The sequence below is a fragment of the Protopterus annectens genome, chromosome 12.part0, assembly GCF_019279795.1.
Source record: "Protopterus annectens isolate FY-2018-M chromosome 12.part0, PAN1.0, whole genome shotgun sequence".
NCBI classification, from domain to species: Eukaryota; Metazoa; Chordata; order Ceratodontiformes; family Protopteridae; genus Protopterus; species Protopterus annectens.
The window spans coordinates 209,447,316-209,472,398 of NC_056746.1; the positions used below are offsets into that span (position 1 = coordinate 209,447,316).

General features: G+C 36.0%; 1 protein-coding gene across 1 annotated transcript in view; it reads right to left on the reverse strand.

Moving 5' to 3' along the window:
* Window positions 1–17,529: 17,529 nt before the first annotated feature.
* The window catches only part of LOC122817325 (uromodulin-like), a 275,611-nt gene continuing 268,057 nt past the window's right edge, over window positions 17,530–25,083 (reverse strand). Inside the window, exons 9-10 of the mRNA XM_044090542.1 lie at window positions 19,310–19,345; window positions 17,530–17,834 (exon numbers count right to left, since the gene is read on the reverse strand). Of these exons, the coding sequence (XP_043946477.1) occupies window positions 17,770–17,834; window positions 19,310–19,345 (101 nt within the window). The 3' untranslated portion in view covers window positions 17,530–17,769. The remainder of the gene's footprint in view (window positions 17,835–19,309; window positions 19,346–25,083) is intronic.

Here is a 25,083-nt window from a genome sequence, read left to right on the forward strand (position 1 = left end):
AATATTATTTTTAAGCTTCCTTGTTTAACAATGTCTTGTCACATTTTTGCTGAATTTATAAGAGACCAGCTTTTCTGACAGTGTGAACATCCTGTATTCTATTTGGATATTTGTATAAGAACATTTGTTCTTTTGCCAGTGCTGATAACAGTGTCCTATTATCCATGCAGAAAGACATGTTTTTGAGGAAACATTGTCACAGTGTCATTGTCCATTCTTTAAAAGCAGATTTTGCATTTTTGCTCTTGCATACATCCTGTTTTTAAGTTTGTAAGGGAAAAATGTCCATTCAGCAGATTCCTTATTTTCCAAGCCATGGTAATTTAGTATGGATGCTGATCACATATTACTAAACTCTATTTCTACATTTAAGCAAGCTTTATCTTATACCTTATTTATGTTGCATATTTGTAACAAAGTTACTTTCAACCTTAGTATATTGTTGAGCACACTCTAACAATGTCAGTGCATGCAAAAAGAGAAAGTAAAGAACTCGTAACACAAAATGAAACAAAAAGCAGAAAACTAAATAGTACTGCTAACACTGACTACCAAAAATACAATTACCTCATTGCAAGCAGAAGCTAAAAAATAAAGAAGTCAGCCACAAAGTAAAACAACAGACAGAAAACAAAACAACACTGCTAGCACCTACCTCTAGATAAACAATGATCTCAGTGCGAGCATAAGCAGAAAGTTAGAAAAATCTACGACAAAGAAGAAAAAAAGACAGAAAGCCAGGAAACACTGCTAGCACTTACCACCAGATAAACAACCACCTCAGTGTGAATAGAAGCATAAAAATGAAGAAGTGTACCACAAAATAAAACAAAAAAGCAAAAAAACAAACAACTCTGATTGCACCTACTACCAGATATGCAATTATGTTTACTGATTTAGCACTGCAATTGTGTCTCACTGCTGCTTCAAGTGTACTGTTAAGTGTTCATTTTACATTTTCTCGTATGTACAGGATAAGTGGGTGCTAATGTATTGTGCATGATTTATTAACTTGTTTCCAAACAAAGTTATGGCACTGTGATGTGTTAGCTGTTGAAGGGCTCACAAAACTGTTGCAGTAGCATCTGTTCTCCTGCTATCTATTGTTTCTCTCCTGGTCTCTCCACTCTATCCTCAGACCTGTATCTTTTAACACCCTCCTATCTCCTCATTACATCCTTTAACCTATCTTTGTCTCATTCTACTAGCTTCATCCTCTGTTTTTCTCTCTCTCTCTCTCTCTTCACAGCACACTCGGGCAACTCTGCAGTCCACGGCTACCACTCCATCCATACAGTCTAGGAAGAAATCAGTACTGCAAAACTAAACCAATGATATACTCTTTGAGCCTGAAGAGCAGGGTCAGTCCACCCAGGCATTCTACATGTATGTCTTATGATAATGAAGCTTTAACATTAACTGTGTTACTAATAACAGTGACTGTTTGAGCCTTGTACCCCCCCAGCTTGTGTAGTAATCTTAACTGTCCACTAGACAGCATACACTTAATTCAGGTCCTTCCTATTCTCTGTGATTAAAACTTAACCCTCAAGCAGCCCTTTCAGTGCTGTTTGCCTTAGTTTTGTATCACTTGAGCCCCACCTGTTTATTCGCATCTCTCTACATTCTCCTTCATCACTAATGTAGCTCCCTACTCTAATCTGTGCATAAACTGGCTACTAATAAGCAAGTCAATGTGAAGACACACTCCCACCCTTAATAAACTTTGCTGTCTCTTCTCTCCTTCACTTTACAAATATAGTTTGTATTACTACTCACCCCTCTGAGGCCTTCACTCATAGTTTTCCACTGCTTGCCTCTATGGTTTGCCTGGTTTCTTTGCATTGCACCTGGTTCACACCCTTTTTTCTATCCCCCACCCCCAATACTAAGTCTATATTAGATTTCTGCTATTTATGGAGCCATCTTTAAATTACTAGTCTCCCATCAGGAAACAAGACCTTTTAATCTGTAGAAAACTGGCCATCTAATGCCCAGTTATTACTCAACCTGAGCAAGACTAAACTCCTCATCTTCCAACCCACTAAATCTAACCAAGTTATCCCCCACTTTAATATTCTAGCTAAAGACAATACCGTCATCTCCCCAACAGAACACACCAAACTACTTGGTGTTGAGATTGATAACAATCTCAGATTTGACACTCACATTTCTCTTACCATAAAAAAGGTTCACAAAAAACTAGGTGCATTGTACAGAAACAAACAATTCCTCACCAAGACAGCCAGAATTTCTGCCACCAATTTCCACCTAATCTCCACTTTACTCTACACCTCTACTATACTTACCTACCTTAGACAAACAGACCTAAACAAGCGCAAGGCTTGCTACAATAAAATTGCTAAGTTTGCCACTGGTGCATCTTATCACAGCCACCACTGTATCTCACTTAGAAAACTTGACTGGCTTGAACTCCCTCAACTTCTTCACCTGAATCAACTCTCCCTTGCCCACAAGTTACTAAACCATACTCTTAAAGTCCCATCCCTTCAAAACCTTCTCCAGCTCTACTGCTCCACCACTACACTCCATCAGCAAAAATCTACTTTTAGTGACCAAACTCAAGAACTCAGCGGGAGAAGCACTATTCTCCTGCATCATATCCAGATTATGGAACAATCACCCCCCTCTATAACCACACTACCTTCTTGCAATCACTTCAAGACTGCACTAAAAATGCACTTAAAAAGTCTCTGGTTATGCCCATGCACTAATCCCGACTAGTAACCCTCCTTTTTTCCTCCTCTTCCTCTCCCCTCCCCTGGCCACCCTGCCTCACACCGTCTGATCATTTCATTCCTTCCTCTGCAGGCTCTGCCTCATCATTTACCCTCCCTTTCCCTCCTCACTCAATCTCTCAGACCTGTTATAATGTGCTTAACTACCTCACTTCATCTCAACTCCAAATACATATCCAACTGACTTACACCTCGCTTCCTCTCACTACCACATATACTACTCACTCAGTCTCCTTTTGCTCCTCTATCTTCCCCTTCCATCCCATTAGCCTTCTAGGTTGTTCCACCTTTGTGTGACGCTTCTGTTTTATATCTGCTTGAGTTTAGTACAATATTTGTATATAAGATTTAGGTATATGAGTTTACAACAGTATCTGTTTGAGCTTAGTACTATCTGCATATACATCCTGCCTTTATTCATAGCATTTAGCTAAATATTGGTATATTTGTTCATTACTATGTCTCATATTGTATGTATAGCTAATGTTTGCTGAAGTCTGTATTATTTACTATTGTATGTATATTCAATTGTTCTTCATGTACTCTGCTGCTCATTTATTGTTCTAGCAATCCTATCGATCCTTGCTCTTTCAGGTGGCCAGATTTTCAGGGTTGAGTGGCATAGACATGACTTGTATTTAACAGATGGTATGAAATTTAATGTAATCAGAGGATCATTGTTTTCAAGGTAGCATGACTGTCTGCTTAACTTATTTTTATTTTTAGACTTTTTGCCAAGTGGAATAGGCCTGTTTACTGGTTAACACAAAACTCCATGAAAGTAGCCAATAATTTACCTAGACCTTTTAAGTACATCTGTTATCAGTTAGGAAAGTATTCCATGCATGCCAATTACAACACTACTCCACGGTTGCTTTCTTCTGTGTTTTCAGTTACCTGCATAACCTCAGCATGGATTTTTCCCTTTAAATTTCATACTGCTTGCTTATCATAGCAGAACTGGACATCAAGGTTGAATTAGTTGTTGAATGTTCTATGAATTCATTCTTTTGGTTGTTTGCAGTTTTTGTGTCAAAATAAAGCATATCTGCAATCACTTAGAGATTAAGTTGCCTGATAGAATATATTTATTTTACTCTGGACAACATGGCGGATTCCCGGTCTGCAATGCATTGTATTGTTAGCATTGGACATTTTATTTTATTTTAGTCTTTTTAACATTGGGTAACTGAACTGGATCATTGCCCCTTTTCAGTCACACCCAAGCAAAAAGAACAGAAAGGCAACACAAACAATTATGCGCTGATTATTTTGCTTGCAAGTAGCATCTTAGCATTTGAACATCAATAGAAACTCTACATACAGTATACACAACGCTGTTGAATAATCAGATCAGTATGAATTATTTACATCACATGCCTTGCAGTGTAGCCCAACAACGTACACAAATTTCCAAAAAACAATCAGATATGTGTATGCATATGTATAAAAGACCATGGTAAGCTTTGCAAAGTTTATATTTCAGGAACTAGCTACTGATTTGCAGGCATGCAGGACTGCAGATGTGCAGATACACAGAATAAAGAAAAATAGTGTCACTGTGTTCTTAGATGCTGTTCTCAAAGCCTTCTCTTTGACACTGTCACACTCAGATCAGCTATAATCCCTCAGACTATGGTTTTCTTTGTTTTTTCAAGCAGTGACTAAATGGTTAATTTAATAAAATGGAGATTTGCAGTTGGTGCTACAGGTCTTTGGAGGGAGATTTGCTTTTTACATCTGCTAAATGTATACGTTTTAATTAACCAGACATTTTATTGCTTTATCTTTTTACATTGTTATCTTTAGCTAACTAGTAGGAATTAGACTCTCTGTTCATGATTTATGAATATGGCATTGCATTTTTTTCAAGTTTGACATTTCTTGCTATAGAAATTGTTTGCTTTTCACTGGGTCTTTGGACAAAAAAAGTATGTTTTACTTTCCTGGTGAGGCAGATCCTCTTGGTATCACAGAGTATGATGTTTTTGAGGTTCTACATAATGTATAATTTTGATGGGATACAGCTGTCCTTTTTTAAGTCTGTGGTTGTCATGTTCTACACTTGTGAATATAGGCATTAAGTCAAAGCATATCTTATAGCAGGCTAGGCCAAATTAAAAAATCCCCTTTGTTATCTGTTCAAGTGGATATCATAAATATCTATGCATTTAATATGCTTAAACTATCCAATCACAACAGTGCAATTAGTGGGATTAATGTTTATAATTCTAGCACAAAATTTTACAAAGGCAATACCTAGTAAGAATGTACAATAATTAAATGCTTGATTACATTTCTTAGTATAAACTAGGAACATTGCCTACACTTCCATACTGGGAGTTGCTACCCATGCATCCCTCCAATTTTGTAGCAAACTCTTAGGGTCACTGACACTTGCAGAAAAGTGCAACTGCCAAGTTGCAGCAGATGCTATTGAAAAATTATGGTTTTCCATAGAAATGGTGTTTTTGAAATTAGATGTTTAATGTATTCTTCTTTAATAAATCTGATCATAGTCAGTCCTTAATAACATCATCTTTCCTCAAAACATTCTCTACCTTCACTGTATATTGTCCAACTCATGAAGCATACTATGGTCCTTTCATTTCTTAACATAGTAAGTGCTCAAGATAACACATAAAAGGTAAGAACTATTCATCTCTGCATCATATAATCCATTGTATACTGACTCAAAAACAATTTACTCACTGCATGTTATGTTTAGAATAATATGAATATAAATGCGTCTGCCTTGAAGGCAAATGATGCAGTAAGTCTGACATCTAAAAATCGTGTAAAATCAAAAATGTGAAGGTTATATTTGAACAGGTTTCTGGATTGTGTTAATTCCCCTTACCACAAAAATAGTGTAACCATAAAACACTACTCAGATTATATCATACCCATGTTTAGATTTAAATTCAAGTCATAACTGGGATCATAAATGTAGTTTGGAAATGGTATAGGATTAGTAGGTAAAACTGTATCCAACCAAGCATCTGCTGTCAGACGTTAAATCTGTCAATGCCAACGTACATCAGTAAAAAAAGTATTTATGCATAAGCAACAAATGAAAGTCAGTGCACCAATAAACAATACTTTTACCTGTTGTAAAGTACTTCCATATGTATGATGATATCTTGTTTTTTTTCATCTGCCTTTGAATAGGATAGCCATCTGAAAGATTAAAGGCAGAACTGCAGGCTGGATAGATAGCGGAAAATCATTAGATAACTTTTTCTCTCCCAAAAGTGCAGCAACTCATTAACTAATCATAGTAAGTAGAGAGTACAGAGGGTACAACTCTATGATAAAGGACCTCTGGGGGGGCAATTAAGTGACTTTGTGTCAGTTTTCTGTTTTGGGTAGAATGTGTCATTTAGTCAGCTAGTTTGTGACTAGGTGTCATACATCCTGCCTGCTTCTCTGGAGGCTATGACTAACATGCACTGATGATATGTCACTCCACCTACATTCTTCACACTGAGCCTTTACCAACGTGGTTCCACCTACATTCTGCACACTTTGCCTTTACCAATGTGGCAACCTTGCTCAGAGCTCAGTAACATGCACAGTTCAGGTATAGTCCTAGCATGAATGTACAAAATATTATTAAAAAAAAAAAAAAAAAAATATATATATATATATATATATATATATATATATATATATCAGTTGGAGAAAGTCCTCCCCGCGGTCGAGTGGCATTCGAAAGACATGCATGAATGGGTGTGCCTTCGTTGAAGGCTGGGCACTGGGCTGGCACCTCGGCACCATAAAAATCTACTGCCAATCATTAGTGGACCGGAGTTCCTCTGTGACGACCCTTAACCAGGAAAAGCAGAAAGAAGAAGAACAACACTAAGACACAGAAATAGCTGAGCATGTTAAACCAAACTGCCTTTTACAACTTGAAATTAATATTAGTGCCTTCCTGAAGGTATCCAGATATATTCGATACACAGTTTATTCAATGCTTAATACATCATTTGATTCATTAATTGTAATATGTCATATACCTACATTATTTTTATGAGAGTAAACATTCTCAGATAATCCATTTAATGTAACTTTCACAGAAAAAGTCCTCTGTGTATTTTAGTGTTCTGTAATAAATTATAACATTATTGCAGATTTCAGATTCTACCTCAATTAAATTCTTGCCATAAAGTTTTAATTTTATTACCATTGTATGAATCATTCCTAAGGAGTTATTTCAATGTAACACAGACAGTTCAACAAAACAACAGTCTTTCAGGACATCAGTAATGATGCTTATTGATTTATCTTGCTGTCACTGCATAAAAAGTAGGAGTTTAATACACATATTTTTCTTATTAGAATGGAATTTCTTCATCTGTTTGTTTTCCAAGTGATATGCTTCTAATAAAAATTAACTTGAGACATAGTTCTGTGAAGAACTAGAGAAAAATAATCAAACATTTCTATTAATCTTGTTTTATGTATAAAACTTTTAACACCCAAAGAATATTATTGCAGAGCTCACATAAAAATACAATATCTTATTAATTTCCTTATTTATTTTGTTTTGTTAACAGAGACGTTAAGTTATAGAGATTCAATTTACAGCATAGGCCTTGGGAAAATGCTTCACATAATTTTTAATATCTACTTAAAACTACTTCACAATGCAATATTTCAATCTTAATATGTTCATTTTGGTATAGTATATTTACAGTATAAAACTGGAAAGAAACAAAATCTAACATTGCAATGAGTAAAGTAATCGTGTTCTTCAGCAAAAGCTGTAATGTTATTTTCAAAGGACATGTAAGGTATGAAATGTATGTTTTGTTAAATAACTATATGCAACTGTATTCAACATGAATCCAGTATGCAGCTGTGTGTGCTGTAATAAAAGTCTGCTCAGACATCAGATACAATCATGGTTATGATATAAATATACTGGGTCTATATTAGTACATCGAAGTATTACCACTTTGAATGTACTAATATCGAACTCTTTGCATCAAAAGCTGAAAATAGCGAAGCTGCAGAATATTGAATACTTTCCTAGGAAAGTATTCAGTGGGCCGTTTCTGCAGCTTCGCTATTTCCTCGACTGTGGAGCGAAGGTTACGGACGGGGTTAAGGTAAGTGTGCAAATGAAGGTGAGTGTGCGATAGGGACCTTAGGGTTAGGGAGCGGGTAAGGTGAGTGTGCGATAGGGACTTTAGGGTTAGGGAGTGGGTAAGGTGAGTGTGCGATAGGGACTTTAGGGTTAGGGAGCGGGTAAGGTGAGTGTGCGATAGGAACTTTAGGGTGAGGGAGCAGGTAAGGTGAGTGTGCAGTAGTTACGGACCTTAGGGTTAGGGTTGGGTTAAGGTAAGTGGATAGCTAGTAGTGTATATATGGTTTAGTGTAGGGTTTTGTGAAGTGTGTGTGTAGATTATGTATGTTGGTGTGCTTGTGTTGTATGTATGTTTATTGTAACAGCAAATTTTTTCCCTGGGAAAAAAATTGCCGTTCTGAGTGTTCGATGTTGTGGTGTTTCGAGTGAAATGGTTCAGTATTAGAACATTCGATGTAGTAATACTTCGATGTTCTAAAATAGACCTGATATACTTATAGTACACTTACCGCCAGTTATCCATAAGCAATGATGGATATGATTTCAGAAAGATCACAAAGTAAATAAGTGCAATGCATGGAGTAATGATAACTAGATACAATGCACAGAATTTTGCATTCCTCAAGAGTTTGTCACATGATCATAAATATGAGTGTGACATTTTGGAAGTGAAATTATGTCCTACTGTGTGATGTAGGGCAGAAGCAGAATGTGTTCAGTTCTGTGAGTGTGCTATCAGCATAGTATGTTTTTACTGTGACATACGCGTACTCTCAACCTGAAGTCCCCGAAGGTAACCATTTGAAATGTCAGGACCTGTTAGAGCAAGTCCCAAAATGTGGAGAGTGAATGACTGAAAGAACATACTTAAATACACTAAGTCCAAGAGGCTGTTTCTTGGAATATTCACTTTTTTTCTGAGGTATGGCAATCTTGGAGTTGATATATATATGTTTGGAGGTTATGGGGATGCAAGGGGAGCTTGGCCCTCTGCAAAAAAGAAGTTTTAAGGAGAAAAGCAATTTTCGAGAGTAGCTCTTTTCCTGTGTTTTTGTTTTTTTTTCAGCTTGTCAGCACTCAGCATTTCGAGTGCTGACATTTCAATAGAGAGCTGTCACAGAAACTATGTACAATTTTGAGAAATAGGTACATCTGTCTAAAAATGCAGGCATCTGATTGGCATATAATTTGCATACTAAATACATATAACTCCTCCCTGTTCCGGTAGGATTGTTTGATACTACACAGAAACACACTTAATAAGAGTAACAAAATGATGAAAACCATAAGCATGTATCATATTTTCATTTTGAGCTGAGAGTGTTTGAAATTATAATTTATTTTACTTTGCGTGTCAATATGATGATGTCTAGACAAAAGCAGATCACAAAATGACATACAGTGCATGACGATATCAGACAGAGTTCCTCCCCAAACCAGCAACAGTGGTCCAATATGCATTTGGGAAAAGCAGTGCATAACACTAACATTTGGCACTGCACCAAGGTAAAAAAAAAAATTTAAATTAAAAGAGTCACTTCAGTTAAACCTTCGGTTCTGGCTGATGTTATGTAATTAATAACTGAATTCACTATGTCAGCCAACCTATCACAGGACATTATTAGTTTGTCAAATGACAGGGAAGCCAGGTGAAAGGGCACTGGAGTAAATGGCATATAATAACACCACAGAGTACAGTACAGTAAAACAACCAGTGCCTAGTGCAACAAATAAAGTATAATTCTGATGAAGCACTTTTAAAGTACAACTTTTCCAGCAGTCTACTAAGGTAACCATTTTTTACTACAAGAGATAGCAAACCGTTTTTATACCCTTTATGTTTGTGTACTGTCATATACCCTTGTTATGACACTACAAAAAATACTGAGATAATTAACACAATATGAAATTGTTCTGTCCTCCACATCTCCTCAGTGTTTGGTTCAATTTCTTATGCAACAGTATTTTACACACACAGGATCCTGTCCACAGCCTACAATATTTGGTATCCAAAGATGGGGTTTCACCCTCCTGTTTAAAAACCTGTGCTGATCAACTTGCTCCTGTTTTGACTTGGATTTTTAATAAATCATTAGAGCTGTGCGAAGTTTCCTTATGTTTCAAACAAGCCACAATCATTCCAGCGCCTAAAAATCCACTATAACAGGACTGAATGATTACAAGCCTGTTGCTTTGACATCGGTGGTCATGAAGACTTGAGAGGCTGGTGTTAGCTCACTTGAAGGATATTACAGCTACCTCGTTGGACTCCCTTCAGTTTGTTTATCGAGACGATCAGTCAGTGGATGATGCAGTTAATATGGGCCTGCACTATATCTTGCAACATCTTGACAACCCAGGGATATATGCAAGGATTCTGTTTGTGGACTTCAGCTCTGTATTTAATACAATAATTCTGGAACTTCTTCACTTGAAACTCTCCCAGCTTTCTGTTTCTGTTTCCACCTGTCAATGGATCACCAATTTTCTAACCAATAGGAAACAGCAGGTGAAAATGGGGGAATTTACATCTTAGCTATTGCATGATCACAATACAGATGCCCCACCCCCCGGGATGTGTGCTCTCCCCACTGCTATTCTCCCTCTACACTAATGACTGCACCTCTAAGGACCCCTCGGTCAAACTTATTAAATATTAAATATGTAGATGATATAACTATCATCGGGCTCATCAGGAATGGTGATGAGTCTGCATACAGATGGGAGGCTGAGCAGCTGGCCTTTGGTGTATTCAGAATAATCTGGAATTGAACACTCTTAAAACTGTGGAGATGACAGTGGACTTTAGGAGTGGTACTACAATATTATCACCCCTCTTTATATTTAGTACTGCTGTATCAGTTATGGAATCCTTCAGGTTTTTGGGATCTAAAATCTACCGGGACTTGAAGTGGGAGACCAATGTAGGGTCCATCACAAAAAAGGCACAACAGCGAATGTACTTTCTGTGACAACTGAGGAAGTTCAACCTTCCGCAGGAACTGTTGATTCAGTTCTATACAGCAGTCATTGAGTCTGTTCTCAGCTCATCCATAACAGTGTGGTTTGGATCTCTGTGCAGTCATGACAAAAATAGGTTACATCGAATAATCGGGTCTGCCAAAATTATCATTGGTGCTAGTTTGCCCTCCTTACAGGACCTGTACTATTCCAGAGCCATGAAAAGGGCAGGGAAGATCATCATTGACCCCTCACATCTAGGCCATCATCTTTTTGAACTATTACCATCAGCCAGGTGATATAGATTAAACCGCACCAAAACAAGCAGGTATAAGAACATTTTTTCCACAGGCCATTAAGTTCATAAACAGTTAACTCAGCTTCTTAGGCTGAGGTATTCTTTTTCCCAAGACACCGAGAATTCTGCAGCATTGTTTACAAACTGTTAATACTTGTTTCTTTCAGAGTTTATTTCAGTATTTCTTGCACTAAGTTGCACTTTGCACCTTGTATATAGATGTATATTTATCTTTTTGTCTTGTTCTTAATAGTTGCATGTATGTTGTTTGTCTTGTTCTTAATAGTTGTATGTATATCGTTTATGAGATTCATACTTGGACTTGGAGAGTCACTGAAACCAGATTCAAATTCCTTGTATGTGTGATAGTTGGCCAATAAATGTATTCTGATTTGCAACTTTAATACGTACAACTCAAACACAAGCAAGCAACACAATTTTAGCAAACTTTGCTAACTTAAAACATAGAATTACAGTACAGGCATACTCACCAGCAGCAGACTTACATGAAAAATTGCATCATCAATTTTTAGTCTCACAAAATCTGTACCATGCAGTTAGGATACTTCAGAACTGCAGCTTTCATATATAGCATCATGATAAAGCAATCCATTTCAAAAAATAGGCAGAGGCTTGTGGGAGGAATGAGTAAAGAATATAAGTTAAGTCTAACAAATTGCTTTTGTGAAATAATTTCAGTAGCATCATCCAATGCGCAACAAAATACAGAAGAATAATTATGACATTCCGCATACTGGCCAAGGCCCTCACCTTCCCTATTGTGCCTTTTTTAGGCAATGTCCCAAAGACAAATCTTCCAACATAAAAGATCTCTCAAAAAGCAAATTGAAGGTCATGCTGCTTAATGCTAGGAGCCTTAACCTGAAAATCCACTCACTGGAGGTTCTCCTTGCACTGGAAGACACCGATGTCTGTGCAGTCGCGGACACTTAGTTCAGGCTGTGGAGAGCACCCCTGTCTTACCAGGCTATACCTCTTTCCACACATTCCAACCTCAAAATGAGGTCACCAGGCTATACCTCTTTCCACACATTCCAACCTCAAAATGAGGTCAGGAAGACTAAGAGTGGTGGAGTCTCTATCTTCATTAAGGACAGGTACACCTCCAGACTGGTTTGCCAGCATGGCTCACTGGAGCTACTCTAGGTGCAACTGGTTGGCAAGACACTCATCCAATTTATAGCCCGCTAGAGATCCCTTTCCTTGATTCAGGACACCCACTCCTCTTACCTGGATCTACTTGACTCCATCAAGGTACCCCCTAACACCCTGATCATTGGTGACTTCAACTACCCCACTATAGACTGGGTGAACTATTCCTGCACTAATGCACTCACTCAACCATTCTTTGATTTCATCACTTCTAACACAGTAAACCAGCTCATCTCATCCCCCACAAGGGGTGCTAACATTCTAGACTTGGTTCTCATCAACATGGGTGACCACTACACCACTCCCATAGTATGTTCCTCCCTGGTGAGATCAGATCATTGGACTGTCTCATTCGAAGTTTCTTTTCCACCCACCTCCCACCCCCAGTTGTAATCAAGCTAAAACACTTCTCAAAAGCTGACTACAACCTCCTAAGGGAGGGTATCAGCAGCTTCACACAACCAACTCCTTCAGAGGATGCAGACAACTATGCTGAACAGTGCACCAATGCAGTATACAGGCACCTGTACAACTGCATGGACTCAGCCATACCCAACAGAACTAAAGCCTGCTCCTCAAGGAAGAACAAACCTGTTCGGTGGACATCCTCTATCAACAGGCTTTATAACAGAAGGAAGAAACTGTTGTCTAAGGGTAAAAGGGAACAAATTCCAAATTGGAAGAGCTCCCTCATTAGCCTCAACCAGCAAATTAGATTACTAGCGAAAACCTCCAAAGCCAATTATGAATCAAAACTAGCCTCCGAAACAAAGGGAAACCACAAGGCCTTCTTCAGATACATCAGAAACCTCCATGGCAAGGCACAGGTTTGTTTTGAATTAGTACTTAACAGTATCACTTACATTGATCCTGTTGACTTAGCCAACCTACTAGCAGATAGGTTCAGTGCAAACTTCAACCCCTGTTTCCAATCCCAAAGGCCCTTTTGCTATCCTCGATACTTGTTCCACACCTCATATCTCTGTAGATCAAGTGTTAAAGGCCCTATCCATGGCAAATAACACAGCTTCCATGGGACCTGATAGTATCCCAGGCTGTATTCTGCACCATTTCCACGAAGAACTGGCTTAGCCATTGAGCACCCTATTCAACCACAGCCTAAGTACAGGCTTCATTTCAGCAGTGGGGAGAACTGCTATTGCCATCCTTTTGCACAAAGGTGGTGCCACTACTGACCCTGGAAACTATTGCCCCATTAGCTTGACAAGTCTGATCTGTAAAACCATGGAGCATATTATTATGGATCTCATAAACAAAGGCTCCATATTGGGTCCTCTCTCATAAATGATTTCCATAATTCTGTACCATTCTCAAAAATGACCCTTCAATATGCAGGTGCCATGTGACGATTCTGCGCTCTGCCACATCCGTTCCAGTACTCCAAAAACTCACACAGATGCATTCTGTATCCTGAACAATGTTGGATGAAAACAAACCATCTAACATTATCTAGCACCTCTAAAACCAAATTAATGGTTTTTACTCCCTCTAAACACATCTCTGTAACTGGTATTAATTCTTAATCATAGTAACAACAACACATCCTTGGAATTGGTGCCGAGACTAAGTTACTTGGGGTTCAAATTGAAATCAGCTGAAATTCCATCTTCCACATACAACAATATCAAAAGACTCATCAAACTTGGGGATCATCCTGGTAAACCAACTGCAAATAAATAAATAAATAAATAAATAAACAAGAATGTTGGCAATCTCCAAGCAGTTGACCCCATCCAGTTTGGATTTGTCAAGGGCAGATCTTGCTGTTGAACCTGGTTGACTTCTTTGAGACTATCACAAAGGTGTTGGATGAGGGAAAGTCAGTACACACAGCTTACCTTGACTTGGCAAAGGCCTTTGACACAATCCCCCACTCGGGCATCACTGAGAAACTAACACAACTCGACATAAATACATATCTCATCAGGTGGGTGGCCAACTGGCTCACCGACAGGATCCTCAAGGTCACAATAGGTGCCTCCACCTCCCATAGCAGACCTGTCACTAATTGAGTTCCCCAGGGATCTGTCCTGGGACCCCTAATATTTGGCATCTACTTCTCAGATGTCCAGGCAGACAAAAGGCCTGTGGCTGACCAAGTTTGTGGACAGCTGTAAGTTGGGTGCTGTCATTGACTCCCTAAATTATGTTAATGTACTGCAAGATGGTCTCACAGCAACTAATGACTGGTCCAAAGTCATGGCCTCAAGCTAAATGCAAAAAAATGTATCATCATACCATTCGGCAAAAACACAGCCCCCACTGATTACCACATCAACGGCAACCCCCTAAGCATACAACCTGTGGTGAGAGACCTGGGTACTCAGGTTGATAACAATCTCACATTTGACCATCATATAGCAGCAGTGGTCAGAAAAGCTTTTACTTGGTTCATCTCATAAGTAAAGGGATTGCATCTAGAAAAAAGGAGGTTATTACCTGTCGATACTCCTCCCTCATTAAAACAATAATTGAGTATTACACCCCGTATGGTATGTACCTCTCCAAACTTCTGCACCAACTGGAAAGGCCACAGAAATATCTCACAAAGAGAATCCATGGCCTCCAAAAACCTGTCCTGTGTGGACAGGCACAAATTACTATCACTTTACTTGGTATCGTACAGATTGTACAGAGCTGATCTGTGTCTTGCCTACAAGGCAATCTCGGAACCTGCCCTACTAAAAATGCTTCATATCCATAAGTCTAACTCCTCGTGCATTACCCACTCAAAAGGCTTAAATCTAATATGTGACATCAACAAAACCTGCTGGAGAGATAGGTTTGTCTCCAAGAGGCTGCCCTGTCTCTGGAATAGACTTCCCATACACATCAGAGTACCTGGGTGACCCTGTTCAAGTGCAACCTTGATAAATGGATGGGAAACCACAAATTTGTCCCAGGGGTTCCACCTGTGTCCATCATTGACAGTATGGGGACAGGTTCTGATTGAGGTTTCTTTTTTAAAAAAAACTCTTGGCTAGGCTTGTAAGGGCCCCAGGGCCTTTAGCTTAGTAACCTCCTATGATCCTATACACAGGATGAATTATATCAAAATGTAACTAGTTTAGGTGTGTATCAAGTGTATGTATACATTCTAAATGTACTACTGTTAAGAAATTTGTGATGTGGATCTTTTTGGTTAGCATTGTCACCTCACAGCAAGAGGTTCTCCAGTTCAATTCTTGTCTGGTGTGCCTTCTGTGCAGAGTCTGCATGTCCTCCCTGTGGTCGAGTGAGTTTTAAAGACATGCAGGTAGGTGCATGGGTGTGCGTGTGCCTTCTTTGAAGGGTGGGCACCGGGCTGGCAACTCGATACTGTAAAAACACCACTGCTATTCAATCTGCGGACTGGTGATCTGCTGTGGTGACCCCTAACCGGGATAAGCCGAAAGACATTGCTTTTTTTTTTCTTGTGGACATTTTCTTCTCAGGTCTTCACTGAAAATAGGCTCTGCTTAGAACAGTGGACTTTCCCCGTAATAAAATGCCAATAAATAAATAAAATGTCACTAATTCTTTTTTGAAACACTATGTGTATAATGCACAAATCTATATAGGAAGAATTTATGTTAGCAGCAAATAATGTCACAATGAGGAAATCTGAGATCCTTGATAATGAAAATAAGGAAAAAGCAGATAATTATGTACACATATTTCTAATATTTCTAATACTTAAACCTCAGAACTTCAGATTTATTGTCAGTAAGAAAAAGTAATTTTCTCCTACCTGATGGAGAAGTGACACCTGGCATGGTGTAGAATTTTCCTAATGCAAACAAAAACATTGCTGTCAACAATTCCCAAATCCCCATTTTCTTTTAATTCATGACAGAGAATGTTGCACACACCTATCTAGTTCCCCTTTATTAAAATCTTAGTTATGGATTTGAAGAGAAGGAGAGATGAGCACTGGATAACTGGAGATTATTTCAGAGTAATGGTAAAACGTGCATGAAAATGAGTTACTAAAGTGTTTTTTTTTTCTTTTAAATTTTAATGTGGTATACATTACTGAAACAATTATCTCTGATGGGCGAGTGCCAATGTATGAAATGAAATTATAGGTAGCTTTACTTATAACTTCTATAGCATTACATGGATTTTCTATAATATAAAGGGAGTGATGATAAAAACATACTGGCAAAATATCGTTCTAAACATGTAATTTACTACTTTACACAAAGTTAAAATAATTTATTACATCATTTTTAGAAAGTAAAGATATACAAGAAGAAAGAGCAGAAATTGAAGTGATACCCAAACTGTAGATTAATCTTTTACGTGTTAGATATCTGAGGCCTTATAAACTGGACAATAAGAATCTCAGAAGCTGATGCTAGTCATGATGACAACAACTGATTTTGCAACAGCTAAAACATAAATACTTCTAGATTTTTACTTTTAAAATATGGGTCCACTTAGCAAACGGAACAATATTCTGCATATTTTGCTTTCTTGAAGAATGCTATCATACATTGATAGGACATGGTAAAACTAATACCTTACAGTCACATGTCTCAACTGTTCATATTTGGGCAGAATGTCCATATTTTTGGTCTGCTCCTCATAAAATTTATGGATCACTGGGATGATTTGAGGATTGAAGTCACCAATTAATAACATACATTTGAGTTTCAGACTTCAAATCCCTCACAAAAATGTATGTTAACACAAACCCTGTTACTTTAGGAACTTTCTAAGTTTATAAGAGCAATATTTAAAGTCTGTCGCTATTTTTGGGCCTTTGTCCCCCATTTTGTTAGATTTTGTCCAGATTTCTTGTAATAAGAGGTTGAGAGATATGCTTACTGTACACAGAGGTATGCCCGTATCCTACAACAAAAAACAGCTTGTCATGTGCTATTCTTCATATATAAAATCTTAAATGATGAAAATCAGGAAATAACATATAATGTTGCTGCGTCGATGTTTTCAAAGCAGCTATTTTATACTGTTTCACTACTGTAGGAAGTCAGATACTGTAGTTGTTTCAGAGCAAGTGCATTAATCTTATTTATATTATTTAAAATAATATGACATAAGTAAGCAATGAAAGTATCATCGCAACTTTATAAAGGTGTCTGCAGATTTAGACAAATCTCTAGTACAAATTTAACTGCTAAATATTCTCAAACTTAATTTCTATTCAAATAAAGTTCATTCATTTCAAATCAGAGAAAATGAAATACTTTGCAGTTCTAAAATACAAATCTTCGAAGTTTTATTCTTGCAAGAAGAAAAAAATATTTATTTTAATGACATTGTATAAATGCAGTTTCATCAAATTAATAACATAGATTTGTAAAATAAAGACATCAGCATTCCTATATACAGTATTTAAAAAGGCATGAAATAAGATGAAACTACATTGTTAATGTAAATTCTTGTATATAATTTCTAAAACAATCAACAACCTATGTATGATATGAAGTATTTGTACTCGATGATCACAATAACGTCTAGGTTTGTAAGAGGCACAACAGCAATGCCAATCCATATGTCAGTAAGGGTAATATACCCAGACCTGTAACCAAAGGAAAAAAATATATTAAAGGACACAAAGCAATAACCACAACATTTAAACACAGAAACTTGTGGACTCATTAGAAAGTGTACCTTAGATGCAAATTATGAGGTCAGAAACTAGTGTGCGGCTATGTTATAAATCACAACAAAACTATTACATTTTTAAGTAATTTTTGCTTCAAAGTGGTCATTGTCGTTGTTAGTATTTGACCCACATATATTTATTCTAAGTTATTAAGTAAATATAAATCTGGACTAGTTTACTCACTAATTCTTTTTAAGATACAAATTTAAATTGTTTGCTGTATATAAGTCACTGGTATTGTCCAAAGGAATTTATATACTTGTAAATGCTTTTGCAGTGCAGTAGTAATGATGTCATAATGATGGCTCTCTATGTCACTGATGTCAGAATGTTATTTTAGCACTTTACGTGTGGTACTACTGTGTCTACAGCCAAGAACTGTGAGTCTGATAATGTCACATACATTAGTCAAAAAGCAGATCATCTAAACTGAAAAATGCAGGGGTCTTGAAAAAACAGCAGCAATCAAAACTAAACAAAATGAAAAAATATGAATTACTTGAGTTATTAGCAATGTTTTATAGTATTCAAAAATGTAAACTAAGTTTTAAATTATATTACATGTGGTTTACCTTTTTATGATTTGATTTACACACTTTATGAAAGAAGTTGAAAGATAGCCCTGTCTGATGAAGGATCCCACTCTCTGAGGAGTCAGCTAGAGGTTAGGAGTACAGAACAAGTTTGATAATTCACCTCTCCCAGGCAAGAGGGAAGATCTTCTGTTCAGGAGTATAGTATGCACTTGAGACTAGGGACTGTAGTCGTTTAGTAAAAATACATGAACGTTAGATTGTTAAATGAATTATACATGGGTACCGTTCTAAACTGGACTTTGAAAAGTATTGTGGGAAAGGCATAACAAAAACGTATCTCACTGCTGTCATCTTGATATTTTCTCGGGTTATTATGATGTCATCTCTGCCCACATTCCTTTACTTGCACAATGCAGTTCCCTATTGGCTAGGTCCCTGTCAGAGGAAGAACTGATCACATTTGGGGGTGATAAAGGTGGAAGGAAACTGAAAGAAATGCAGATGGGAAGAAAAGTAATAGAAGAAAGAGAGAAAAAGATGGAATTTACAAACAGAAATGTAAACTATAACAAATTGCACTGGGTCTGTACATAGAAAAACTCAAAAACTGAGTATCACAGCAATAAAATGATGCTATTTTGTTCAGACAATTTTAATGGTCAGTGATACTAATTCACCACATAATACAAATACGGTCGTCGTGTAGGTATGTTCTGACAGGAAAACACAGCTATCTTGCAGATATGTTCTTAAAGGAATTAGCAACATTTTGAAAAAAAATTACTCACTGTAAGACAACTAACCTAATGTTCTGTTTTAAAAGAAATGTTAATCACAAAGCAATTTTCTTACCTCTGATTCCAGAACCTGAAAGCTTTGCAGTATTATCTAAAAAAAAAAGTATAATTTAAATTATTTTATGAGAAACTACAGTTTTTTCTTTATAAAAGTTTGTAGATTTACAAAAGTAGACTATATTTCTGCCCCTCCATACAAAAAAGTGTTGATATGCCTGAAATAACTTTGGGTTGATTACCTATTTCAGATTCTGAGCATGTTCAGGTTTTTAACATGCGGCATAATCTCTTGCAAAACAAATACATAGAGATGAGAAACCCTGATAGGGTGTTATGTCTGTTCCATGCAAGGAATGGAGCTGAAGAAAGAAATGCTTTTATGTGCTTTCACCACAAAAGTTAATTGCAATTTATATAAGACAGAAGTACAGATATTCTACCAGTGGTGGGTATGGCTCCCTGCTGAAATGTTGGCATGCAAAATACCAACAGCTGAAAAGAGAGAAAAAAAAAGACTGAAACCTAGAGAAAAATGAATTTCAAAAATTCCTCTTCTCCTTAAAACTTCTTTTTGCAGGAAGAAGCCCCCTTGTAACCCCTACACCCTTAAACGTATATATATATATATATATATATATATATATATATATATATATATATATATATATATATATACACACACACACATATATATATATTATTAGCTATATATATATATATATATATATATATATATATATATATATATATATATATATACACACACACACACACACACACACACACACACACACACACACACACATATATATATATATATATATATATATATATATATATATATATATATATACCAGCTCTGAGATCGCCATACCTTGGAGAAAAGGGAATATTCTGAGAAATGGCATCTTGGACTTGGCATATGTATGTCCATTCCTTTGGACATTCAGTCTCCACATTTTGGGACTCGCTGTAGTGGGTCACAGTATTTCAAATGGTTACCATTTGGGGCAGGCTATTGCTTCTTGACTGGGCATTTCAGGAATCAGACCTCCCCTAGGATTTAGATTTGAATTGTCAAGGCATGGTTATTAGATGGTAGTCCTGTAAAGTACTGCAGTCTGTATTCTCATTTCATTGATTTGTACTGCCCTTGCAAAGAACTGCACCAACAAATGCCCTTGTAGCAGGTTAAACCAAAGACACAGAACTAAGAAGCATATAGGTAATACAAAAAGCATACAGGCAATACAAAATAATGCAAATATACAAGTATGCTAGCAATACACACAATATTCAACTATTTCTTATGTATAGACTATCAAATCAAAACCATATACAGATCTGAAGAAAGAACTGCTTTTATATACTTTCACCACAAAAGTAAATTTCAGAAAGAATATTTTTGTCAAGAGTCTCAAAATACAAGCAAACTGTTATTAGATCCATTAAAATTTATAGTGGCTACCTGTACCCAGCAGAAGGTAGCAGGAGGGAGCCCATCCCTCAGCAATGATCTTATTATTTATACATTGTCTGTTATGGTAAATTATCACATACCTGTACTATATACAGTATAAGGGCTACTGATGCTGGATTCAGGTATATGAATGGCAGTATGCAAAGCAGTGCAAATTATAGTCTCCATAAGTGTGGATACTCTATAGTATTCCCTGAGATACTGCAGCAACAAACCCTGCTCTACCTGTGGTTAGGACATCTAGTTTGTAATGCTTTAAAAATGTATGGATACCCTGGCTTTGTACTACACAGGAATAAAGCCCTGACTGCTACCTAGATGACCTGAGATCGACTGGTGTCTTGGTAGGATGGATGAGCCAGGGAGGGGTGGATGACAGATGTGTGACTTGTGTCAGTGCACTTGCCTGGGAAGGAGAGTTGTGATGGCTTCTCCCTCTCTGGTGACCCAGTGCTTTTGTGAGATTGAAAGAAGTTGAAAGATAGCCCTGTCTGATGAAGGATCCCACTCTCTGAGGAGTCAGCTAGAGGTTAGGAGTACAGAACAAGTTTGATAATTCACCTCTCCCAGGCAAGTTCTTGAGATCAGTATGCACTTGAGACTAGGGCACTTGAGACTTTAGTAAAGTAGTATTTAGTAAAAATTGTTAAAAAGTTTAATGTTAAAGGAATTTCTAAAAGGTGGAAAGAAAAGTATTGAAGGAAAGTAATAAAAAAAAAAAAAAGAAAAAAATCATCTCACTGTGATCATGATTATACTGATGTAAATTATGATGTCATCATACAACTTGACATTCAAAAAATACAAAATTGCACATCCCAATTGGATAATTCCCTTCAAGAAATTTTGTGATAGCAATGGAATATGATAAAACAAAATAGAAATGGGAAGAAAAGAGGAAGAGAAAAGTAAGAGAAGAAAGGAAAGAGAAAACATTTAATTAAAAAAATGAAAAATAAACTAACACAATTACATAGAAAACTGTAAACTGACAAAAAAGAAAAATTTCATGAAAATAAATTGTTCAGACAAATCTAAGAAAATTTGATTTCAATGTGAGTAATACTACAAAAAATATAAATACAAATATGTGTAAACAGAACCTGACACAGAAACAGAAAAGTCATGTTCTTATTCTTTTAAAACTTTTTTTGATTAACAACAAAAAACTAAAAGACTGCTAACCTAATGTTCTGTTTTTAATGAACTGAAATAATAATAACAATTTTCTTATTTTATTTTTCTGAACCTGAATTTCTGACAGTAAAATCTTATTATCTTGAGCATAATTTATTTTATTTTATGAGAAAGTTTTTCTTTAAATTAGTTTGTAGATTGACAAGCAGAACTAAGTAGAATTTAAATCTGTTTCTTGCACAAATATTAAATGCTTACCTTTGATTTTTTTACCTATTTCATTTTCTGAGTTTTCTGAAATTGGGCATGTTCAAAATGATCTATGCAAACAAACAAATAAAGATGAGAAAAGAAGATAGAAAACCCTGTCAAAATGTTGCCTTGAAAAAAGCTGAGGAAAGGAACTGAGACTTTTTTTGCACTTTCAAACTTAAACTTAATTTATATTTTTATTATATATATATACATATATATATATATATATATATATATATATAATATATATATATATATATATATACATATACATATATATATATATATATATATATATAGAATATATATATAAATATATATATATATATATATTATATCTATATATATATTTATACACAAGACACCCACACACAACCCACACACATATATATATATATATATATATATATATATATATACCAGCTCTGAGATCACCATACCTTGGAGAAAAGGGAATATTCTGAGAAATGGCATCTTGGACTTGGCATATGTATGTCCGTTCCCTTGGACATTCAGTCTCCACATTTTGGGACTCGCTGTAGTGGGTCACAGTATTTCAAATGGTTACCATTTGGGGCAGGCTATTGCTTCTTGACTGGGCATTTCAGGAATCAGACCTCCCCTAGGATTTAGATTTGAATTGTCAAGGCATGGTTATTAGATGGTAGTCCTGTAAAGTACTGCAGTCTGTATTCTCATTTCATTGATTTGTACTGCCCTTGCAAAGAACTGCACCAACAAATGCCCTTGTAGCAGGTTAAACCAAAGACACAGAACTAAGAAGCATATAGGTAATACAAAAAGCATACAGGCAATACAAAATAATGCAAATATACAAGTATGCTAGCAATACACACAATATTCAACTATTTCTTATGTATAGACCTTCAAATCAAAACCATATACAGATCTGAAGAAAGAACTGCTTTTATATACTTTCACCACAAAAGTAAATTGCAGAAAGAATATTTTTGTCAAGAGTCTCAAAATACAGGCAAACTATTATTAGATCCATTAAAATGTATAGTGGCTACCTGTACCCAGCAGAAGGTAGCAGGAGGGAGCCCATCCCTCAGCAATGACCTTATTATTTATACATTGTCTGTTATGGTAAATTATCACACAACTGTACTATATACAGTATAAGGGCTACTGATGCTGGATTCAGGTATATGAATGGCAGTATGCAAAGCAATTATAGTCTCCATAAGTGTAAGTACTCTATATCTATCCCTGAGATACTGATACAACAAAAACTGCTCCTGCTGTGGTTAGGACATCTCTATTGTAATGCTTTAAAAATAAAATGTATGGATGGTTTTGTACTGTACTACAATAAAGCCCTGACCTGACTGCTACCTACCTGAGATCGACTGGTGTCTTGGTAGGATGGGATGACCAGGGAGGGTGTGGATGACAGATGTGTGACTTGTGTCAGTGCACTTGCCTGGGAAGGAGTTGTGATGGCTTCTCCCTCTCTGGTGACCCAGTGCTTCTGAAACAAGATAGAGAAAATGAATGAAAAGACCCACTCTGAGTGAAAAGCTAGAGGTTCTGAGAGAGGACAGAACAAGTCTAGGAGTTCACTAGAGCTCTAGGGAAGAAGACTCTTCAAGATCTTAGTATCTCACTGGAGAGAGGGGAAGGTAGTCGACTGTTTAGTAAGTATAGTAATTGTTTAATAAATTATATGAATTTTACGAAAAATAATGAACTTTGTTAAACTTTGTGGGAAAGACATACATTCGAAAATCTCACTGGAAAAGTCTATCTTGCTATTGTCTTTATTATGTATCTATCTATTGTCATCCATCTTTACTTGCTCTATGCTTATTATGACTATTGGCTTCCCCCCATTCCTTTGAACTGACTACATCCCTCCTGATGAAGGTGGAAGGGGTGGAAAAGGTGAAAAAGAGGGAAGAAAAAAAAAAGAAGGAAAAAAGAAAAGAGAAGAAAAGATGGAAAGAAAAATAAAAGAAGAAGAATAAAAAACTATCTGTACATAGAGAAATGTAAAAAATCAAAACAAGCAAAAAAAGAGTGCTACATAAAAAAGACAATTTTAATGGTCACAAATATAATATCACCACATAATACACATAATATTAATATGGTCAGATATACTAATGTAGGACATAATAAAAATGGTCTCATGTTGTTCTTATGTTTAACAACATAAACAAAAATAAACTCAAAATATGACAAACAATCTAATTAAACTATTTAAAAAAAATGTTTGTCACAAATCAAATGTTAATCTTCAAATTCCTTTTAAAAGATTCTTTGCAGTGAAATCAAAATCTGTAGTATTTAAAAAATTACTTGAATTTTATGCATTTAAAAAGTTAAATTTTAATTTATTTTTAAAAGTAGAAAACTTTTCTTTATTCCTATTTGTAGATGTTGATATAAAAAAGTAGACTATGCCTTGTTATAAACCTTAAGAATCTCCTGATGTTCAGGTTTTTTCATGCATAATTTTGCAAAACAAGGCAAAAACAATGAGAACAGAAACACATAGAATGTCTAATCCAAAACAGTGTTGAGGAGATGAGATGAAAGGAGAGATGTGCTTTCACCACATGCTTTAGGTGCAATTTATTTAAAATTTAAGTATTGATATTTATTCAAAAAGTTAATACAATCCTAATGTTGGTGCTGAAAATGGCAACAGCTGAAAAGACAGGAATGAAAAAAACCAAAAAACCATGAGAAACAAAAATTCAAAATTTCAAAAAGAAAAAAGACCTAAAGAAATTGAAAAAGGAAGAAGTTCCTCTAACTATATATATATATATATATATATATATATATATATATATATATATATATATATATATATATATATATATATACACACACACACACACACACATATATATATATATAGATAGCTATATAGATATATATATTTATATATATATATATATATATATATATATATATATATATAT